Genomic DNA, 19,070 nt, shown 5'->3' with positions numbered 1-19,070 from the left:
CATACAAAAAAAAGTTAAGTAAATCTTAAAAATGCAAATAAACATAATATCCACATTTATGATATTTTTAGTTTTACAATATATTATTCATGAAATGAATATAAATTTCTTTAAATTTTAGGATAGGGGTCACCAAATATGTGTAAAATATTATATAGAAAAATACTTACTTCCTATTATTCTATTATTTTTCAACCCAGCAATGAAACGAAATAATGTCAAATTCAGTTTATTTTAACAATAATTTTTTTTTAATTTAGTTATTATTTATTCATTATTTTTTATTGTATTTATACGTATTTTAACACTATTTAGTTTATTAGCTTGCAATTCCGATTTAGATAAAACATTATTATTAAAGTTAATATACATTTTTTTTAAATGAAAAGGTTTGGCATAGGTGTGCGTGCAGCTTGAGTTTATATGGAAGATCTGAGATTATATCAGCACCTGAGTTGTTCAAATGGCCTGTGAATAACAGACCTCTGCCGTCAGATGATAAGTGTGAAGATTTTTCAAACATAAATGAACACTTGGGTATCGTGTGATTTCTGTACTGTTAAGATAAAAGAGCTTGGAGGAAGGGAACAGTTTAACATCCTGCTGATACATTAAAACGGGTTCAATCAGTCACAAAATATTGTGAAATCATCAGCTATATTTCCTACCGATGCAGCTAAAATGTGATTGTTGAAATCTGTGTGTGTTTCAGTGTCCTCTATGTGCAGCAGTGCCCCTGGCTCGGGTCCCAGTTCTCCGAACAGCTCTAACTGTGCCATTGCAGAGAATGGCTCCAGCGGATCCGTCCCAAACATCCACGCTGAGGTGAGAGACTTACCCCCGAAACGTTTGCTTCTCTTTTGCTCTTGCACTCCCCTTGGTTCACAAAAGGTTAGGGATGAAAAAAGACAATAAATTGGCTTCACCTAGGTAATGACAGCGTTTCTATGGAAACAGTCTACCGTACAGAGCCTTGTGATGGCTTGGACTTACATTGATATGCTAATCCTAAAAAAAAAACACATGTTCTGAAAGTCATCCTTGCAGTAAGTTGTGTCTGTAGGCTCTAGAATGGCCGCAGCTGCTCTGGATGGACAGCAGGAAGCAGCCTGGGGTCGATCATGCATGCTAAGCAGCTAGCCTTGAGCATCACCTTAACCTTGAGAGCCAGAGAAATTGTGTGTGCACATGCCACAGAGGACTTGAAGCTGTAGGGGAGGAACGCAGAATTTGAATGAGCTAGTTTGTGTTTGATTTTGGATGACCACTCTATTAAATGCAAAACAAAACACATTTTCAGACAAATATTACAATTTATAACATTGACATGTCGTTTATGCTTTTATAATTTTTTTAGTTATGCTAAATAATTCCATGTAATTGTATTATGGACAAAATAGATCATGCAATGCACAAAGGTCAGACTTACCTTTTATTTGTACGAATAATTGTATCTTTTGAGAAATCGAAAATAATCCAATTTAAAAAATTATATAAAAATGGGTATTATAAACGAGGTAATTTATGATATTAATATTTATATATAATATTATCATTATAAAATATACATAGAATAATAATAATATTTACTTGTATAATATACTTAAATAGTATTTTATGATAATGTTTTTAATTTTAAATTTAATAATATGCATTTTTTTTCCTGCAGTTATGTACCTTTAACATATGTACCATTGCATAGTATCTTTTAATTTGTTACATTATTGCTGTGATGTGATGCGATGTGATGGAGGATGGGGTGTGTTTTCTAAGAGAAAAGAGAACATTTTTCAGTCTCATCAACCAGCAAAAAAGAAAATCCCTTCAAATAGGCACCAGTGGAGATGACTTAAAGGTGCTGTAAGCGATGTCACACGTTTTTTTTGGCTGAAACATTTTTTGTCACATACGGTCCCCTGAACACACTGTAAAAAAACGCGGTCTCTGTAGACAGCCCAGGCTCCACAAACGGCAAGAAAAACAAACTGGCCCAGCCTGGACCACAAAACATAACAAACAGTGTTCCAGCCAATAACTGACAAGAATGATTTGGGGGTTGGGGTTAGGGGGTTAGTGCGCGTGCACATGAAGGGGGGAGTGGAGGAGAGAGAAGCATGAAGAGGGAAGTTAGCTAGAGGTGAGATGTCCTAGACAACGACAACGACTAACGTTAGAATTATATTCTCTTGAATTTTGATATGGCCGACACACGACCAAAGAGACGACGTAAAAGGAGAAGGAAGTGACGTCACCCAACATCGCTTAGAGCACCTTTAAGAATCACCTCATTAGCTCTGTCCAGCATGTAAAGGCTGCATACCACTCCCCAAAAATTGTGTTAGATCGTTATTCCAGAGCCTCTGTAGCCTAGCAGTGCAACCTCAAGAGATGTGATGGATAAATGTGAAGGAGAATAGAATGCTGACATCATCGCAGCTGCAAGTAGGGCACTTTGCCACGGAATGTCCTCGTCTTTTCTGAGTGTAACCTTTGAGTCAGAGTGAGAATGACATAGCTCAATAAACAACTTATAATGAAAGACTTAAATTGTGTCTTTGGGGATGAATAAACGTTGCCTTGTAAAGCAGATCCATTAGTTGTTGTTCTTTGGCTTTAAAAAATGGCTGCACTCCAAGTCTAGGGTCAGATGATTGGATTACCAGCACTCAGAAATACCTCTGTATTTCACACTGGTAATTTTTTATTCATTAGGAATTTAAAAAAATGAGATGATGCAAAACCCATTTTAACTATCCATATAACTGCTTTACCCATTTCTTGAGCATGGCACAGAAACGGTTGTCTTCTTCAGGTGGTGCTCGTCCATTCCCAAATACAGACAATCCATTCCCACATGCTGCTTTCCCTGTCAAAAAACTTTCCAAAGAAGAATGCTTTTAAGTGATCAAGTCATGCCGAGACTTCTTGTCTGGGATTCCTTCCTGAGATAAAACGGCTTCTTTCCTCAAAGTTGTGGTGTTTGAAGTGTACAACCTGAAATATACAGTTGTGTTCAAATAAATAGCAGTGCGTTTTAATTCCAAATCAAAGTATTAACACATGATCAAGTCTGCGTTATTTCTTTTACATGAAGCAAAGAAAAGGAATATCAGTCTGTTAAAAATAGCAGTGTCTAAATTTTTTTTCTTCTAGCGCATTTACTTGAACTTCTGAGGTAATCTATGTTTTGACCCATTTGAGAGGCAGCCAAAATCAGAATTTTGAGAAATCAGAAAGCTCTCCACAAACTTTATCCGGCAGTGACGCGCTGCAAAGATGGGGACGACCAGCTCCATTGCATAGTATCTTTTACAGTACACTGTGGCTTGAATTCAGTTCCCGGGGGTCGCCTGACGTACTGCCGATGACCACTAGACCCGAAGAGAACAATTTTACTCTCATCCGTCCACAGAATGTTATGGCATTTCTCTCTGGGGAAATCGATTTGCAGATTTGAACTGGTTCTGCATATGCCGTTTTTTCAACAGTGGTGCTTTACACGGGGGCTTCTTGCTATTAGATTAGCTTTGATCAAATGGCTTCTGACTGTAACAGTACTTACAGGTAATTTTAGATCATCTTTGATCTTTCTGCGGGTGACGATTGACTGAATCTTTGCCATTCTGACTATTCTTCGATCAGTTTTAACATTAGTTGCTCGGTTTCCTCCGTGTGTTTCAGGCTTTTGTTGCCATTTTAAAGCATTTGAGATAAATTTAGCTGAGCTTCTTTATACGTTTTTTCTCTCCAGTCAACTTTTTAATCAAATTATGTTTTTCCTCTGAACAATGTTTTGAAAAGACCATTTTACTTAGCAACTCAGAAGGAAAAAATATTTTATAACAATGTGTGAAACATTGAGATAATTTATCAGTGTTTTTTTACAGAATGAGTGAATTATCTAATTAAACTCACCACTGCTATTTTTTTTAACACATCTCTTTCAATGAATGAGTCAATTACTCAGAACAAGCAGCGTGCATGCCATGACAGTTGGGTCTGTTCTTTTTCTATTACACTACTACATCTACAAGTAAATTATCTGCAGTGCAGAAATATCACTACTACTAAATAACAGTGGTGCATGAGGTTACTGATGTTGTACTGCTTTTTTTATATACAACTGTAGGTCTCATTGTTTGTCCTATGGGACTCATGTCTTTCTCTCTCCTTTTCTCATTCGGCAGCAGTTGCGTTCTCTGCATCAGTCTTTGACTGGGGATGGGACACCAAGTCCCCTGAGCCTCTACACCTCTCCATCTCTGCCCAACATCTCTCTGGGACTGCCTGCCAACGCACACATCACGGTGAGTGTCCTCTGCTAAAGCTTGGTGGCTTTGTGATAGTTGAGATGATTCAGAGTTTGCAAGTGGTGTAGGCTGAACCCTAGTGGGCTTGCTAGATTAGTAGGATGCTTTCACTCTAGGGCTTTTGGTTTAGACTCAAGAGTTTGGTTGAACTGATTTTCAGAAGTCAGATGCACACCATCAAACCACACCCTAGTCTGCTTGAAAATGTGGTCTTGGATACGGTTCATGACCCAAAAATATGTCAAAAGATGGAGAGCGGGGGGCAGTCTGAATGGAATCGAAACTGTTCTGGTTTGGTCCAAGCAATGGAAACAGCCTTATAGACTATAGTTGTAGCTTTATGGCAAAAAACAGCTCAGCATTCCCAAGAAATGGCTAAATGAATAGGATCAGAGTATAAACAGCCAACTGTATAAAATTAACCCTACTCTGTTGTAAAAGTTGCATCTTTATTTTCAGCGAGATCAAATATACAGATAATGCCAATCAGGACATTCAGTGTCTCTTAAACATATTTTACTAAATTGTTCTGGTTATTGGAAATTCTATTACTCAGGAAACACTTTTAGAAGAAATTTAAACAGTCAACCCTGAATCCGTTTTAGAGGTTTTTTTAGAGGTTTATATATAGGTTTACCAACCAACCAACAATATTCCCAAGTCTGCAGAATACATTTTCGTTCTCTTCTCCTCTACTTTTAGGCCCCCCAGAAACTCAGTCCTCAGCAGGAGGCAGAGCGGCAGACAATCCAGAGTATGCGTCAAGGTGGGGCACTGACAGGGAAGTTCATCAGCACATCGTCCCTGCCGACGTGCCTTCCCACCGGGGCAACCCATGACCCTGAGCCCCCTTCCGCCTCTAATAGCCACAGTAGCCATTCCTCGCTGCTCCAGCACGTCCTACTCTTGGAGCAGGCTCGTCAACAGAGCGCACTTCTCGCAGGTACAAAAAAACGTAGAAAATACAGCCATCGTACCTCAAATGCACTGTATTTTGCTTTTATTAGCTCACACTTTATATCTTTATCTTTATCCCACAGTTCCCATGTATGGACAGTCTCCGCTGGTAACGGGTGAGCGAGTGTCCAACAGCATGCGTACAGTAAATAAGTTGCCTAGGCACCGACCGCTGAGCCGTACTCAGTCAGCGCCCCTGCCGCAAACACCGCAGGCCCTGCAGCACCTCGTAATGCAACAGCAGCATCAGCACTTCCTTGAGAAACAGAAACACTACCAGCTACATAAGGTAGAGGGAGCTCTGATGGTATGTTTGATGCTCTGGCCAGCATTTATTCAAGCAAAAAACTTCTTTGGTTTAAGTGGTTTGAACGATTTAGTAAAAATTGCTAACGAGCCCCACCTTCGTTTAGATCCTCTCCAAAGGGGTGGAGCTTCCAAGACAGCCTCCCACTCACCCAGAAGAGACGGAGGAGGAGCTTACGGAAACCACAGAAATGCAAGACGAGCGAGGGGAGGGGGCTGATCATGTAAGGGAGGGGCTACAGAAAGAGAGCTCTGGTGAGACCACACCCCCTTCGGAACGTCTGGTCCAGTTTAAGGGAGAAAGCACAGAAAGTGACTTGGAGGAAGAAGATGATGATGATGAAGCCATTGAACTGAGGGAATGTGATGAAGAGGGCGCCCCCTATGGCCAGGTGAGAAATTACAGCTTGTCGCCTTTTTATACTGAGGTATTTGTTTGTAAGTTAAAGGTGAAGAGTTATATTTCTGCAGCACTAGTGTCACTAAATGGAATTGCAAAAATGATTTTCAAAGAGGTTTCTTGAACGCCATCATCTGCCATAGGTCTAACACCATTGGTATTTTAACATGGGGAAAAAATGACACGCATAACCTTTAATGTGATTTACTGAGCCACCAACATGTACTTTGCATGGTTTAGCTAGCTTCTTGAACTTCTCTAACCTTCTAATACTACTGTTAACCTTTGTCCACCATTCCAATAACAACTGATATGGCCAGCTTTCTATATTTATCCCTTTCTCCTTTATTGCCATTCCCCATCCCGTCTATTTTGCATAACATGCAAAGCAATCAAAACTTGTTCAGAAACTTTGACTTTAGTGCCGAGCGAGCAAGGCAGAGCAGTCACTATGCATGAGTCACTATTCAAAACCTATGCACCTGTGCAACTTAGCTTATTGTTTTCTTTGATATGAAACATGTTTTTTTACACTTATTATTTTATATTTGTTAGATTAGAAGCAGCTGTGCCTCAAATTTGTGTGGATTTCGTGTTGCTGTTCAGCTTTTAAGATCCATCTGAACGTCTTTCCGATGTTTCTGTCACTGCACATTTCGAGAGCTTAAGTGCGTAGGCAAGTTCCTGATGAGTGTTGCGACACACATGCGGGGGCTTGGTGACTGGAGATCGAGGGTATCCCTCTCAACCAGAGCGATTGCAGCTTTTTCGCCCCCTGAAAAGGAGGGATTAAAGAGGAAGATTGCTCTCTTCTCTTCCTCCCACCAGTGACTCACCACTGGAGGCTGGAGGGTAGCGGATGAGAAGAGGGAAAAAGAAACGTATAAATAATTGCTAGATGGGAAGACGCAATGAACTCGACTTGGTGGAGGTTCCTCTGAGAGCAAAGGTTTATCTAGTTTGTGGTGTTTGCTTAGGTGTTTAGCTTTAAGGTATTATTATTGCTCATACTTCTGAGTTAGAGATTTAAACAAACCCCTATCCCAAATGATTAAACTATGACATGAAACACTGCACTTTATTCTTGGATTTATTCTGATCTTGCAAAAAAAGTACCATGGTTTCACCATCTGATACATTCACTGTACTATAGTACTTTTTAAAGAGGTTGAGCTCTTAAAATGTTTCTTAGCAGGTTTACTCTTATCTTACAAAAAAGTATTATCATGAATTTTGTATTTGGAACAAGGGTTTGTTTTTTTGTTTTGTTTTTAATTTTTTTATGATAGTATGATAGTAATACCATGGCATTCTTTAAAATACTGTTTAAAATACCATATTATTTAAACAGTACTTTGAAGAATACCATGGAATTATAATCTGATATGGTCATTTTAGCAAGGTACTATAATTTAATATGAAATTTGAAATAAACCTATATTTGAGCAGGTTTATTCATATCTTACCAGTATTATTTAAGTAGGCTATTATTTATATTCTATTGTAGTTTTTATTAATATTAATATAAATTTTTTTTATTTTCAGTTTTCATTTTAAATGTTTGTTTAATATTAAAAGTAGTTTTGTTATGTGCCCTTTTCAATTTTATATAAATTAGTTAAAAATATATATTTTTGGTTTCATTCATTTATTTTTATTTCAGTTTTATTTTTAAGTTTTCATTTATTTCCAGTTTGCAATTTTAGGACCGGTTTCACAGACAGGGCTTAGATTAAGCCAGGATTTGACCTTAGTTAAATTCATATTACAAAAATAAAACAACAGGAAAAAAAGGTTATGTTTTTAACCAGGAAAGTGTAACTGGGACATGAATTTACATTTTGGTTCATAAAAAAAAAAAAAAATCTGTGAGGTCTTTGCCTCCCCATTTCAGAACACCACTGCACGCCACTGAGATTGCATTGTGTATTCCAGCCTATTCGTTTGCATTTGCAGATTTAATCCTCCAAAAGAGCTCATTTTGATCTTAAAACAGACCCCTGGTTGTGAGGGAGGGAGGAAGGAAAAACAAATGAATGAGTGAGAGTGAATGAGAGGGAGAGGGAATTATTGAAAGAAGAGCAACACCCTCCTCCTCATGCTCACTCTGCCTGCAATCATTGAGAAAAAATTTCAAAAGAGCACAGCATTAGAATTCAGACTGCATCCCCCTCGCGCAGCGGCAGACTCACACACTCACACACATCTACACATATACTGCTCCGTGAATGGACCTTCTCTGACTCATCTCTCCTTGGTGATTCATCGCCTCCTCCGGACCCCGCCCGCCTTTGCTGCCCTGCACTTCACACCCAATCACAGCCCACCAGGGTGACGTGACACGCCGCAGTGTGTGTTTGTGTGTGTCTGTTATGCGGTGACATGCAGTCACCATTGAGGCAGCGATATACGAAACACTCCGTGTCACTTTGGTCAGTCACGGCCCCTAGCTGGCCTTTCCTTCTCATTAAAACACCCCCACCTACATCCTTGTGTGTGTGTGGATGCCTCTGCTTGCTGTTGAGTGTCTTGAATACAAATTGAGCCCCCGTCACCTGCCATAGAGACAGATGCTGCATAGCTTTAGTGTCTCGAATAAAGAGAGAGTTGGTATGAAGAAGGGAATTGTGGATATGTATGTGTGTGTGTGTGTCTGTGTGTGTTGACAACTTCAACCTCAAGGTCTCATGCAAGAAGAAAAAACAACTAGTAAGAATCCCATCATCTCGCATGGGCCTCCATTGCGCGTTGTACTGCATCAGTGGCTGTCTCGCTGCTCACGCACACACACGTTCATTCCGCTCGTCTGATATAGAGCAGACTCTAGGGCTTGTTTACTGCAAAAGACTTTTGAGAAGGTTTTTGGCAAATGTTCGCTGGGTTTCTTTGGTGACATGCTCCAGACCATGTACTGATGTTTAGTCTGTTATGATCTTAACTTGCTCTTTACACTCACTCACTCACTCCGGTGTTATTTTAGTAGTATTTATATAGAATTATAATTTTTATTAATATTTAGAGTTTTTTAAGTGCTCATTTTAATTTTAGTTAAAGTTTGTGTCATTTTGTTAAGTGCTTTTGTCAATTTTGTTTTACTAGTTTTATTAGCTCTTGTTTTTTTTGTATTTCTGTAGCTTTCAGTTTGATTAAATATTTACTTTCAGTAATTTTAGCACTTTATTTTCTAAAGTTATATATTTGCCAAGGCAACATTTCAAGTTTTGTTTTAATATTATATTTATTTATTATTATTGTTGTTGTTGTTATTATTATTATAAAATTTATTTCAGATATTTACATTTATTCTTTTATTCTTTTCTTTTATTTCAGTTTACAGAAACTATTTTTTTATAGTTGAAGTTTTAATTTTAAAACAAAGTCTCTAGGCTGTCAAAATCAGACATTTCATCCCTCAGATGACACAGGTTACATTGATGTGACTGTCCTTGTTTCTGATTGGTTGATCTTGGTTGGAGACTTTTTCAAACTCTATTGAAGTGACTCCAAAAAGTTTTTTTAAACTGAATTACATTAAATATTGTTGATAGTGTACTGAACCTAATGAAACTGTACTGAAGTAAATTGAGCTGAACTTAGAGTGTAATGAATAAAACAGTACTGTACCATAGAGAACTGAATTAAACTGTTCTGACAAGAACCGATTCAAAGTGTGCTGAACTAAATCAAACTGAGATGAACTGAACTGCTGAATTGAAATGAATTAATGATGATTGTGTGCTTTTTCCGCAGTATTTGGACCAGCAGCATGTGCAGCAACTGAATGTGTTCCAGGCCTCCCTGTCCATCACGGGAATGCCCCACAGACCCCTGGGAAGGGCACAGTCGTCGCCCGTCACTTCTAGTCTTAAAGCAGCATCCCTGAACGAGGTGCCCGTTAAGCATCTCTTCACAACAGGTACGCTGCCCCGCTGTCCATCAGTTGAACAAGACAATATCCTTAGTAGATTGTGTTTTTAATAATTTCCTCACTCTCTCTGCAGGGCTGGTGTACGATACCTTCATGCTAAAGCACCAGTGCATGTGTGGGAACACACACATCCATCCCGAACACGCCGGTCGCATTCAGAGTGTTTGGTCTAGGCTGCAGGAAACAGGCCTGCTTGGTCGCTGTGAGGTGAGTGCGCCACCTTCTGGAAAGGTGGAAGAATTAGCCAGAAACAATCTCTTTCTGTTAAAAAAAACAACAACTGCTCCATTTACCTGAAAATTCAGCCCTTTCTGTCCAAAAAGTTTGGGCTAACTTTTTGAAAAATAAATAAATTAATGCTTTTATTCAGCAAGGACACCCTAAATTGATTAAAAGTGACAGTAAAGTCATTTATTTTACAAAATATTTAAATTTCAAATAAATGCTGTTCTTTTAAACTTTCTATTAATCAAAGAATCCTGAAAAAAAAAATGATCGCGGTTTCCACAAAATATTGAGCAGCACAACTGTTTTCAACTGATAATAACATTAAAAAAAAAAAAATTCTTGAGCAACAAATCATCATATTAGAATGATTTCTGAAGGATCATGTGACATGTGATCATGAGACTGGAGTAATGATGCTGAAAATTCTGCTTTACCATCACAGGAATAAATTACATTTTAAAATATATTCAAATAATAGCATAATATTTCACAATATTACTGATTTTACTGTATAAATGCAGCCTTGGTGAGAATAAAAGACTTCTTTTATGAGCATGAAAAAATCTTAGTGCACACAATTGTTAAATACTTTTGAGCAGCATATTTTTAAATATAAGATAATTTAAGCAATCATTTAGTGGTGAAATTTCACAGCTATTGTTTACAATGTAATTCAGGGTTCCATCAGTCACGGAAAATCTGAAAATATTATGAAATTGTATTTTCCCCCTTGTAGTGGTTTGGTAAATCATGGATGCTGTCTCAATGTACTTTCTATGTTTGTTTGTGTGCAGAGGATCAGGGGACGGAAGGCCACACTAGACGAAATCCAAACCGTTCACTCTGAGTACCACACGCTGCTCTACGGCACCAGTCCACTGAACCGACAGAAACTGGACAGCAAGAAACTTTTAGGTGTGCTTTAGAAGCTCTCTGTTGTGATGTGTGTGTGGAGTTTCTGCTGTCTTGATTTTAGGACACCAAAACAGGATTCTCCTCCTAGTAAACCATCCACAAAAAGCTTCCCTTGCTTGCTTCCTATTTGATGGGTTGCTTTAGCAAACCTCCTTTGACAGACGCCTAGGCTTTTTTTAGGTCCTAGACATTTGCCCACCCCCGCTTCTGAGTCACCAGCAAAGTGTGTGTGTGTGTGTGTGTGTGTGTGTGTGTGAGGGTAAGAAGGTTCAGCTATGGACAGAGTTGCCATCACCACCTCCACTTTTATGTGAGACCCCATTTTATTGCAGACTGTTTTGACTTTGAGTGCTCTTTGTAGAACAGTGAGACAGATGATAGTTGCGTCAGCGTCATCAAATGAGCATCCTTGAGACAGAATAAGTATAGCCAATTATGTCATTACCTGAATAGATAATATGTGAACAACAGACGTGTGCCTAAACATAACACTCCTTCAGATCAGCTTCTAATTTCCTTTTTTAATTTTCTAGGCCCAATAAGTCAGAAAATGTACGCTGTCCTACCGTGTGGAGGCATTGGGGTACGTTTTTTCCATTTTTCTGTCCATTCGTCCCACTTATATAATAAAGAATGAAATGGCATTCACATTGCATTTAACTAATGACTAACTTAGGAAGTATATATGAACAAAACAGAATACATCTGGATTTGTTTGGATTGTGAAATGTAGATATTATTGTATACTTTTTTTAACTTTTGGTCATTGTTAATATTATTATTATTAAAGGTACACAATGTAACTTTTGGCCCTCTAGCAGTAAAAAACTAAACTAATTGCATTTTTCAGAAGAACTTTGTTTTGTTTGTCTGCGTGACTGTGTTTATCTGTCCAATAAAATACCTTTCTCACCTGAATAATAAAAACGCCATCTACATGTCATTTCAAACAGTTTAAATCATTCAGTTCTCGCCATCTCCGAAAAGCCAATGTTGATTCTGGTTTTATTACGAGCTTTGTCGCGATCAAGTTCCTGCGAAAACCATCCCACTCGGTCTAAAGTATAAATAATTATAATAAGCTTACCATAGTGAATCAGGGTAAGACAAAAACACATTTTGGAAGGTTTGCTGATGTATTTACTCATTATTATTAAAATTTAGTTAATTTTAAACAAAAAAAAGTTACATAGTGCACCTTTAATAATAATAATAATAATAATGTTTTACTTTAATGTTATAATTTAATATAATATTAATTTATTTTTATAATAATATTTGTATGTATTATTATTATATTAAATTATTTAAAATAAATAAAAAATCTAAATAGTAGAATACTAACTATTAGTATCAGTATGATTTAAGTATAATATTAAAATAAAAAAATAAAAAACATTTAAATAGTAATAATAATTATTATTATTGATGTTGATACTTAATTTTGCACTAATGAATTGTCCCCAATAAAACCATGGACATTTATTAAGGAAGTGAATAGGATCAGTTGTGAGTTCTTCAGTTTGTGACAGTAGGTCAATATAACAATGATATGTAACCTGATTTTATGTCCTGTAGGTGGACAGCGACACAGTGTGGAATGAGATGCACTCGTCAGGTGCCGTCCGCATGGCGGTGGGCTGCGTCATTGAGCTGGCCTTTAAAGTTGCTGCTGGGGAGCTGAAGGTTCATTTTCGCTTCTCTTACGTTCTGGTATAAATATTATTTGCTTATATTACATCACATTTTCTTCTGTTGTCCTCATCTTCCTTCTCTTCTATTTTTGTTTGATGGATAGAACGGTTTTGCGGTGGTGCGTCCTCCTGGTCATCATGCTGAAGAATCCACTGCCATGTAAGTAGTTTGAAACTTTAATTGAGAGTCTGTATAACATGTTTAATTTCAAATATTTGAATATGTCGTTTAAAGCCGATTACTTTATCATGTTTATTCTACATAAACATCCCCACATTGGATTGCTTTATGTCTTGCTGTGAGTTTTGTGTGGCCAGATGTTTGATATGTAGATGTACTGTATAAATCATTAATGTGCATTCACATAAATGAGTCCACTGCTCTGTGTGTGTCTTGGCAGGGGTTTTTGTTTCTTCAACTCAGTGGCCATCACTGCCAAACTCCTGCAGCAGAAACTCGGGGTGGGCAAGATCCTAATCATAGACTGGGTGAGTTTTTAGGGTGAGCTCCATGCGATACACAGCCTCCTGTGATGTTACACTCGGCATGTAACGAGCAATATTATTGTACTGATTCAGTTTAATTTTGATGAATAAGAAGATTAAAATCTTCTCTAAAAGATTTCAATTCTTTTCATAGGATATTCACCATGGAAACGGGACCCAGCAGGCTTTTTATAATGACCCCAATGTGCTGTACATTTCCTTGCACCGTTATGACGATGGCAACTTTTTCCCAGGCAGTGGCGCTCCTGAGGAGGTAACAACATTTCAGTCACTGTGTGAAGATGCTTAAAGGGATAGTTCACCCAATAAATGTAATTTCTGTCATCATTTACTCACCCTCAAGTTGTTCCAAACCTGTATGAGTTTATTTTTTCTTCTGAACACAAAAGAAGATATTTTGAAGAATATGGGTGACAAAACAGGCCCAGGGCCGCATTGACTTCCATAGTATGGAAAACAAATACTGTGGAAGTCAATGGGATCCATCAGCTGTTTGGTTAATGACATACTTCAATTTTTTTTCTAACTGGTTTTCTCATGGGATCTTTATAGGTAGGTGTGGGTCCAGGAGAGGGCTTTAACGTCAACATTGCCTGGACGGGCGGAGTGGAGCCACCTATGGGTGATGTGGAGTATCTGACTGCCTTCAGGTGAGATATGCACTCTGGTCTGTCTGTTAGGGGAAAAAATGCAAAATATAACTCTCTTTCAACATTAAAAACATTTTCTCTGACCCCATTAAATGGTTTGAGGAGCTGTGCAGATCATTTGTAATTCAAACACTTCCTGTCTGTGTGCTTGCAGAACGGTGGTGATGCCCATAGCCAATGAGTTCTCCCCGGATGTGGTGCTAGTGTCAGCTGGCTTTGATGCAGTGGAGGGCCACCAGTCCCCCCTCGGTGGATACAACGTCACCGCCAAATGTGAGTTTGCTATTTTCCAGAACGCAAGTTCGTACCACTAGACAGTATTAACTCGATAGAATTATAGTCTTTTTCATTTTTAACCTGCATTTCTGTTCAAATTTGGGGGCGTTTAAGGTTTACTGAAGGCTTTTGAATTTGTTTATAGTTCATGAATTACCCAGCATGCTCCTGGCTCTCTGTGTAGGTTTCGGCCATCTCACTAAGCAGTTGATGAAGTTGGCTGGCGGCCGTGTGGTTTTGGCACTGGAAGGAGGTCACGACCTTACCGCCATCTGTGATGCATCTGAATCCTGCGTGGCTGCATTGCTTGGAGACGAGGTGCCCGTCATTCATTCACACACATCCAGCTAGCACACGATAGGATTATATAGGCTGCATAACTCCGTTCTATTTTAATTCTCATGTCCTGTTTTGTGGTCACAGTGATAAAACAAAGGGTTAAATCTTAAATAATATCTGTCTGCTAGCATTTAATCATGCCAGGGGTACATATTAAAAGATCTTGTAGTTCATAAGTTAATTTCATAGTTGAAATTAAGTAAGTTCATTTCAAAATTGCTAATATTTTTAAACACATCATTGGTGTCTCTGGGACCCTAAACATAAAAACAGTAAGGTCAATATCAGCAGAACATGCCTTTTTAATAGCTTAAAATAAATCACATACTCTCTTGAGTACAGTAGGTACTTCTTTTGAATAAGTAATTACCAGCGAACCTTAAAAAGTACATTCTATATACCGTAGTATTAATGTGTGTAGTATGAATATAATACGGATGTACTACATACGACATGTTGTCATTGTCATGTGACCTACAAGCATGACTTCAATGCCCTTTACAAATCCCTTGGCCTCATGGGATTGTGTCCATTGGATGCGCACTTCTCACCGCAAATAGTAGATCATCCGAATACTGGGAATTCAGACAGTCTACACACACTGTTTTTTACTTATTATATAGTAGGGAAATATGCAATTTTTTGATGCAGCTATAGTATTCCTGTGGGTGAAATAAACATAAATTATTTAATTTCTTGATCTATTAATGTTTTGTGTGTGTGTGTGTGTGTGTTGCAGTTGGATCCTCTGCCACTGACGGTGCTTCAACAGAAACCGTGTCCAAAAGCAACAGCCTCTCTAGAGAGGGTCATTGAGATTCAGAGTAAGTGAGAAACCGAAGGAAACTTGGTTAAGAATTACATTCATTTCTACATTCAGTCCCTCTTTATTTTATAGTACGAGAAAGTGTGTTCAGTAGGGTTTTATATTTAGAAATATCTTTAAAGGCACACCATGTAAGATTTTTTTGGATTAAAATATCCCAATACCACTAGAACAATGTTATATATTTTGTTGATTTATGTACTTACATTATCCCACGTTTCTTAGAATGTTTAAATCCAGAGAAATCCGTTTTACCGGACTGTGTCCATTGATATGTAATTGCTGATCATTATTTATTTATCTTCTCGTGATCTGTAGGTAAACACTGGACGTCTCTGCAGAGGTTGGCTCCTACGGTGGGTCAGTCTCTCCTGGACGCTCAGAGACGAGAGAAGGACGAGGCAGACACTTTGACCGCCATGGCCTCTCTCACAGTGGACAACGATCAGCAAACGACTTCCACAGAAACCAGCAGGTATCGGTTTCATATAACTGATACCTGTTATATGACGTATAACTTTAGCCTAACTATAACCGCTAACCAATTATTCCTTCCTCAGATCTGCAGAGGAGCCAATGGAGGAGGAGCCCGTGTTGTAGAAGAGCGAGTAAAGTACGTCACTGCTCCAACCTTCTTGTCCACGTGTGCTTGGCACTGGTCACCCTGACGTCACGCCTCATGTTCCTCCTCCCAGGTCTTTGATTGGTTCCCTCGGTCCTTCACTCATTTCCAGGTGCTTGACTGACATGTTCACAGCCCACCCACTTTCGCTTTTCTGAGGTAAAGCATAGCAAACTGTTGCCGAAAGGGGATGACAAAGGCATGATGGGTAATTGCAGGACCACTCAGTGAGGGTTGCTCAGCTGGATAGGCCGAACAATGGAGTACTCTTCAGAGAAAGGCCTTTGATTTCAATTTATCATTGTATTGAACTGGGGACGTAAAGAAGAAAATGCAACAAAAAAAAAAAAGAAGAGGAGGAGGAAGGGAAAAACGACACGACAGCACGTGGATGTTGTTGCTCGGAGGGCCGCGAAATAAGCTTTGTTTTCTGTACAAAGTATAAGAAATGTACAAAGTTCCAAAAAAAGCCAACAAGCAGCAAAAATACTTCAGCACAAAACACACATATACACTCATTCACAAACGAACATGGTTCCCAAAAGAGGAACTAGATGTTCGGGTCGTGACAAAACACCTTTTGCAGACAAGTATACTCGTTTACACTGTACCGTGTCGATTATTTGGTATACTTTTGCATCTGTATAATAACCTGTTGTGAAAAGCACACAAACATATGAGAAATAGAAATATATATATATAAATATACATACATACATACATATAAGCAAATGTGTTTTGTGTGTACCGTATACACAATTGAACACATAGAAAAATATATAAATACTTTATATCCCCTTTATGAAACATTTTCTTATCAGCTGTGGTTGTACATACAGTAAAAGAGCCTACAGACTTTTATCTGGAAGTGGAAGAATGATGGTTAGCCTTTTTTCCCAGAAGCATTTCTTTTCTTTCAGAGAAAACAGTACTTTTTTTGGAATATACGGCTTTGCTATAACATGCTCGCACATAAACATAAATAACGGCAACCTATCCGTTTTACGGCAAAGGTGTAAAATACGAAGAAAGGATTTTCAAAGCGTCCATCACGACCTTCGTGGAGAACGAGGAAAGACGCGTTGTGGTAATGTCTGAAGAAAGACTTTTTTTTTGCAAAGAACTTGGTGCCTTTTATACTAAGGAAAACATTTAACAACACCAATACTTAACGCAAATCCTCAGACTTAACTTTCATTGATTTGTTTGATTTTCAAATTGCCTTAATTTTTTCAAAGAAAACAAATTTCAGCCATGAACGACAGAGCAGCACAAAACGATTATTATCTTCCTTCTGCCCCGGTTTCCTTTCTTTCTTTCTTTCTTTCTCATTGTTTTCTTTTTTTTTTCTTTTTTTTTAAGATGTAAATGTTGTGTTCTTGGAAAAAGGTTTTGATACTCCTCCTTTTTTATTTTACTGTTAACGAAAGAACGAATGAAAGAAATTCAACGATTGTTTTATTTATCAGTCCTGTGCGATAGAGCACATGACGTGATTTGTTTGGAAACACTGACAATGTCGTGACCAACTTCCTGTTTGTTTTCTTTATATTAACGCCACCTTCCTTTGTACATGTATTTGTTTGGCTCCCTTATTTTACTTTTTTTATTAAAACATTTACTTTTTTTTGTACAAAAATGTAAACGAAAAGAAAAAAAGAGTCTATATCAGTGTTAATTTCATCATTTGATTCGAAGTATTCTCTGATAAGGAATGTACAGCGTGGTACAGATATTATCGATGATGTTGATTTATGTCACTGTGCAGTGCATTTGGCATTGTCCTTTTTCAGGATTTAAGAATATTTTTTTCCGGCAATAAGAGTGACTACCACTTTTTTTGTTTAATACTAAAATACTACAAACTTTTGGTTACATTTTCATCATCTTTTGATATAGCTTTTGTGCTATCGATATGGTTCTTTTTCACCAGACTAATTAGTATTGTTAATAACTGTTCATAACAGTTTGTTGTATGCTGATTAATCACTTGTGCACTTGTGGATGAAATGCAATGGCTTGTTTGCAATGACCCTGAAATAATGATCCTTTATTACATTTTCACTGTGTGACAACAGTTTTGGGGGGCCAAATTCGATTTAATCTGCTGCGTCACCCTCTTCCTTCAGCAATGTCACAGAAGCAACATTACTTGGTCCGAGAGGTGACAGCGTGTCTAATGGCAAGTACTTTCAGTGAGACTGAACCGGGTCTCAAGCATCTTGCACTAATACTACACTGTAGGTCCGAACCTAATTGTGTTTTTTTTTCTTTCTTTTTTTCGGTTTTCAGACGCAAATTATGAGGCATTAAAAGCAAAGTGACTTATCTCAGCAAATGCGTTTAAATGACACGCGAATTCTCTCGTCAGCGTTTTTTCTTTGTGTATGTTCATTGGTTCACTGATGAACTGTTGATGTTGAAGCGACAGACATTTCGATGCGCATTTCTTGACTCTGCTCTCATTTGATTTATTTATTTGGAGTCAGAAATGGCTGCTGAAAGCAAGTTGCATTGCTTCTGGATCAGTGTCTCGTTGTAAATCTATGAAAAATTAAGTACCTGCATTTTGTCTCTTCTCTTCGACAGCCTCATAGCCTCTGGGCAATAACATTACAAAGTCAGTTTTATCACAACAACAGTCCTCTAAGAAGAGCCATGTCACCATTGGATAAAGTATTTATACGTCTGAACTGTATGTTGAAACACTAAAGTCAACTGTTTCGCGGTTAAAGAGAAACAGGAAACAAACACTTTGTGAAAATCAGGCTGACACTAGCCTCTGTACTTAGATACTGTAATATACACTAAGAGAATTTCCCTCTTCTATGTGGCTGTCTGAATCAGGAACTACTGTGATCAGGTTTTGTAACGTTTGGATGTAGATCACCAACCATTTGTGCATAGTTTTGTATCTTCACCCTATATGGTGTCAAAGAGTTTATTGACCGTGCAGTTGGTGGTGAAAGCTTTTTCTCTCTTCTTTCTCGTTCCTCTTTTTTTAGTTTAAAGGATGAATCCAGCTGGCGTGTTGGTCCCTTTTTGAGGCCTAAACCTTCTCCCTAGGTGTGTTGGGTTAAGCAATACATAGAGAGGGGAAATAATCGATCAG

General features: G+C 38.0%; 1 protein-coding gene across 6 annotated transcripts in view; it reads left to right on the top strand.

Annotated features, from left to right (window-relative positions):
* Nucleotides 1-16,628, top strand: part of hdac5 (histone deacetylase 5) — a 75,794-nt gene extending 59,166 nt beyond the window's left edge. For 2 of the 6 annotated variants that reach the window (XM_084125890.1, XM_084125886.1), the window contains 19 exons: nt 713-825; nt 4,188-4,307; nt 5,013-5,253; nt 5,351-5,556; nt 5,681-5,965; nt 9,724-9,889; nt 9,975-10,108; nt 10,924-11,044; nt 11,578-11,627; nt 12,623-12,730; nt 12,843-12,898; nt 13,140-13,227; nt 13,379-13,498; nt 13,798-13,895; nt 14,050-14,168; nt 14,356-14,489; nt 15,250-15,334; nt 15,655-15,811; nt 15,897-16,628. In XM_084125890.1, coding sequence (XP_083982016.1) covers nt 713-825; nt 4,188-4,307; nt 5,013-5,253; nt 5,351-5,556; nt 5,681-5,965; nt 9,724-9,889; nt 9,975-10,108; nt 10,924-11,044; nt 11,578-11,627; nt 12,623-12,730; nt 12,843-12,898; nt 13,140-13,227; nt 13,379-13,498; nt 13,798-13,895; nt 14,050-14,168; nt 14,356-14,489; nt 15,250-15,334; nt 15,655-15,811; nt 15,897-15,936 — 2,441 coding nt within the window. In that variant the 3' untranslated portion in view covers nt 15,937-16,628. Of the gene's footprint in view, nt 1-712; nt 826-4,187; nt 4,308-5,012; nt 5,254-5,350; nt 5,575-5,680; nt 5,966-9,723; nt 9,890-9,974; nt 10,109-10,923; nt 11,045-11,577; nt 11,628-12,622; nt 12,731-12,842; nt 12,899-13,139; nt 13,228-13,378; nt 13,499-13,797; nt 13,896-14,049; nt 14,169-14,355; nt 14,490-15,249; nt 15,335-15,654; nt 15,812-15,896 lie in introns of all 6 variants that reach the window. The other 4 variants (XM_084125889.1, XM_084125885.1, XM_084125888.1 and 1 more) reach the window with 3 other exon arrangements.
* The last annotated feature ends 2,442 nt before the right edge of the window (nt 16,629-19,070 follow it).

This window comes from Abramis brama (assembly GCF_963993115.1).
Source record: "Abramis brama genome assembly, chromosome: 1".
In the NCBI taxonomy this organism is placed as follows: Eukaryota; Metazoa; Chordata; class Actinopteri; order Cypriniformes; family Leuciscidae; genus Abramis; species Abramis brama.
Note: the sequence above shows the minus strand (reverse complement) of the source record. Positions and strands in the feature narration are given on the sequence as shown.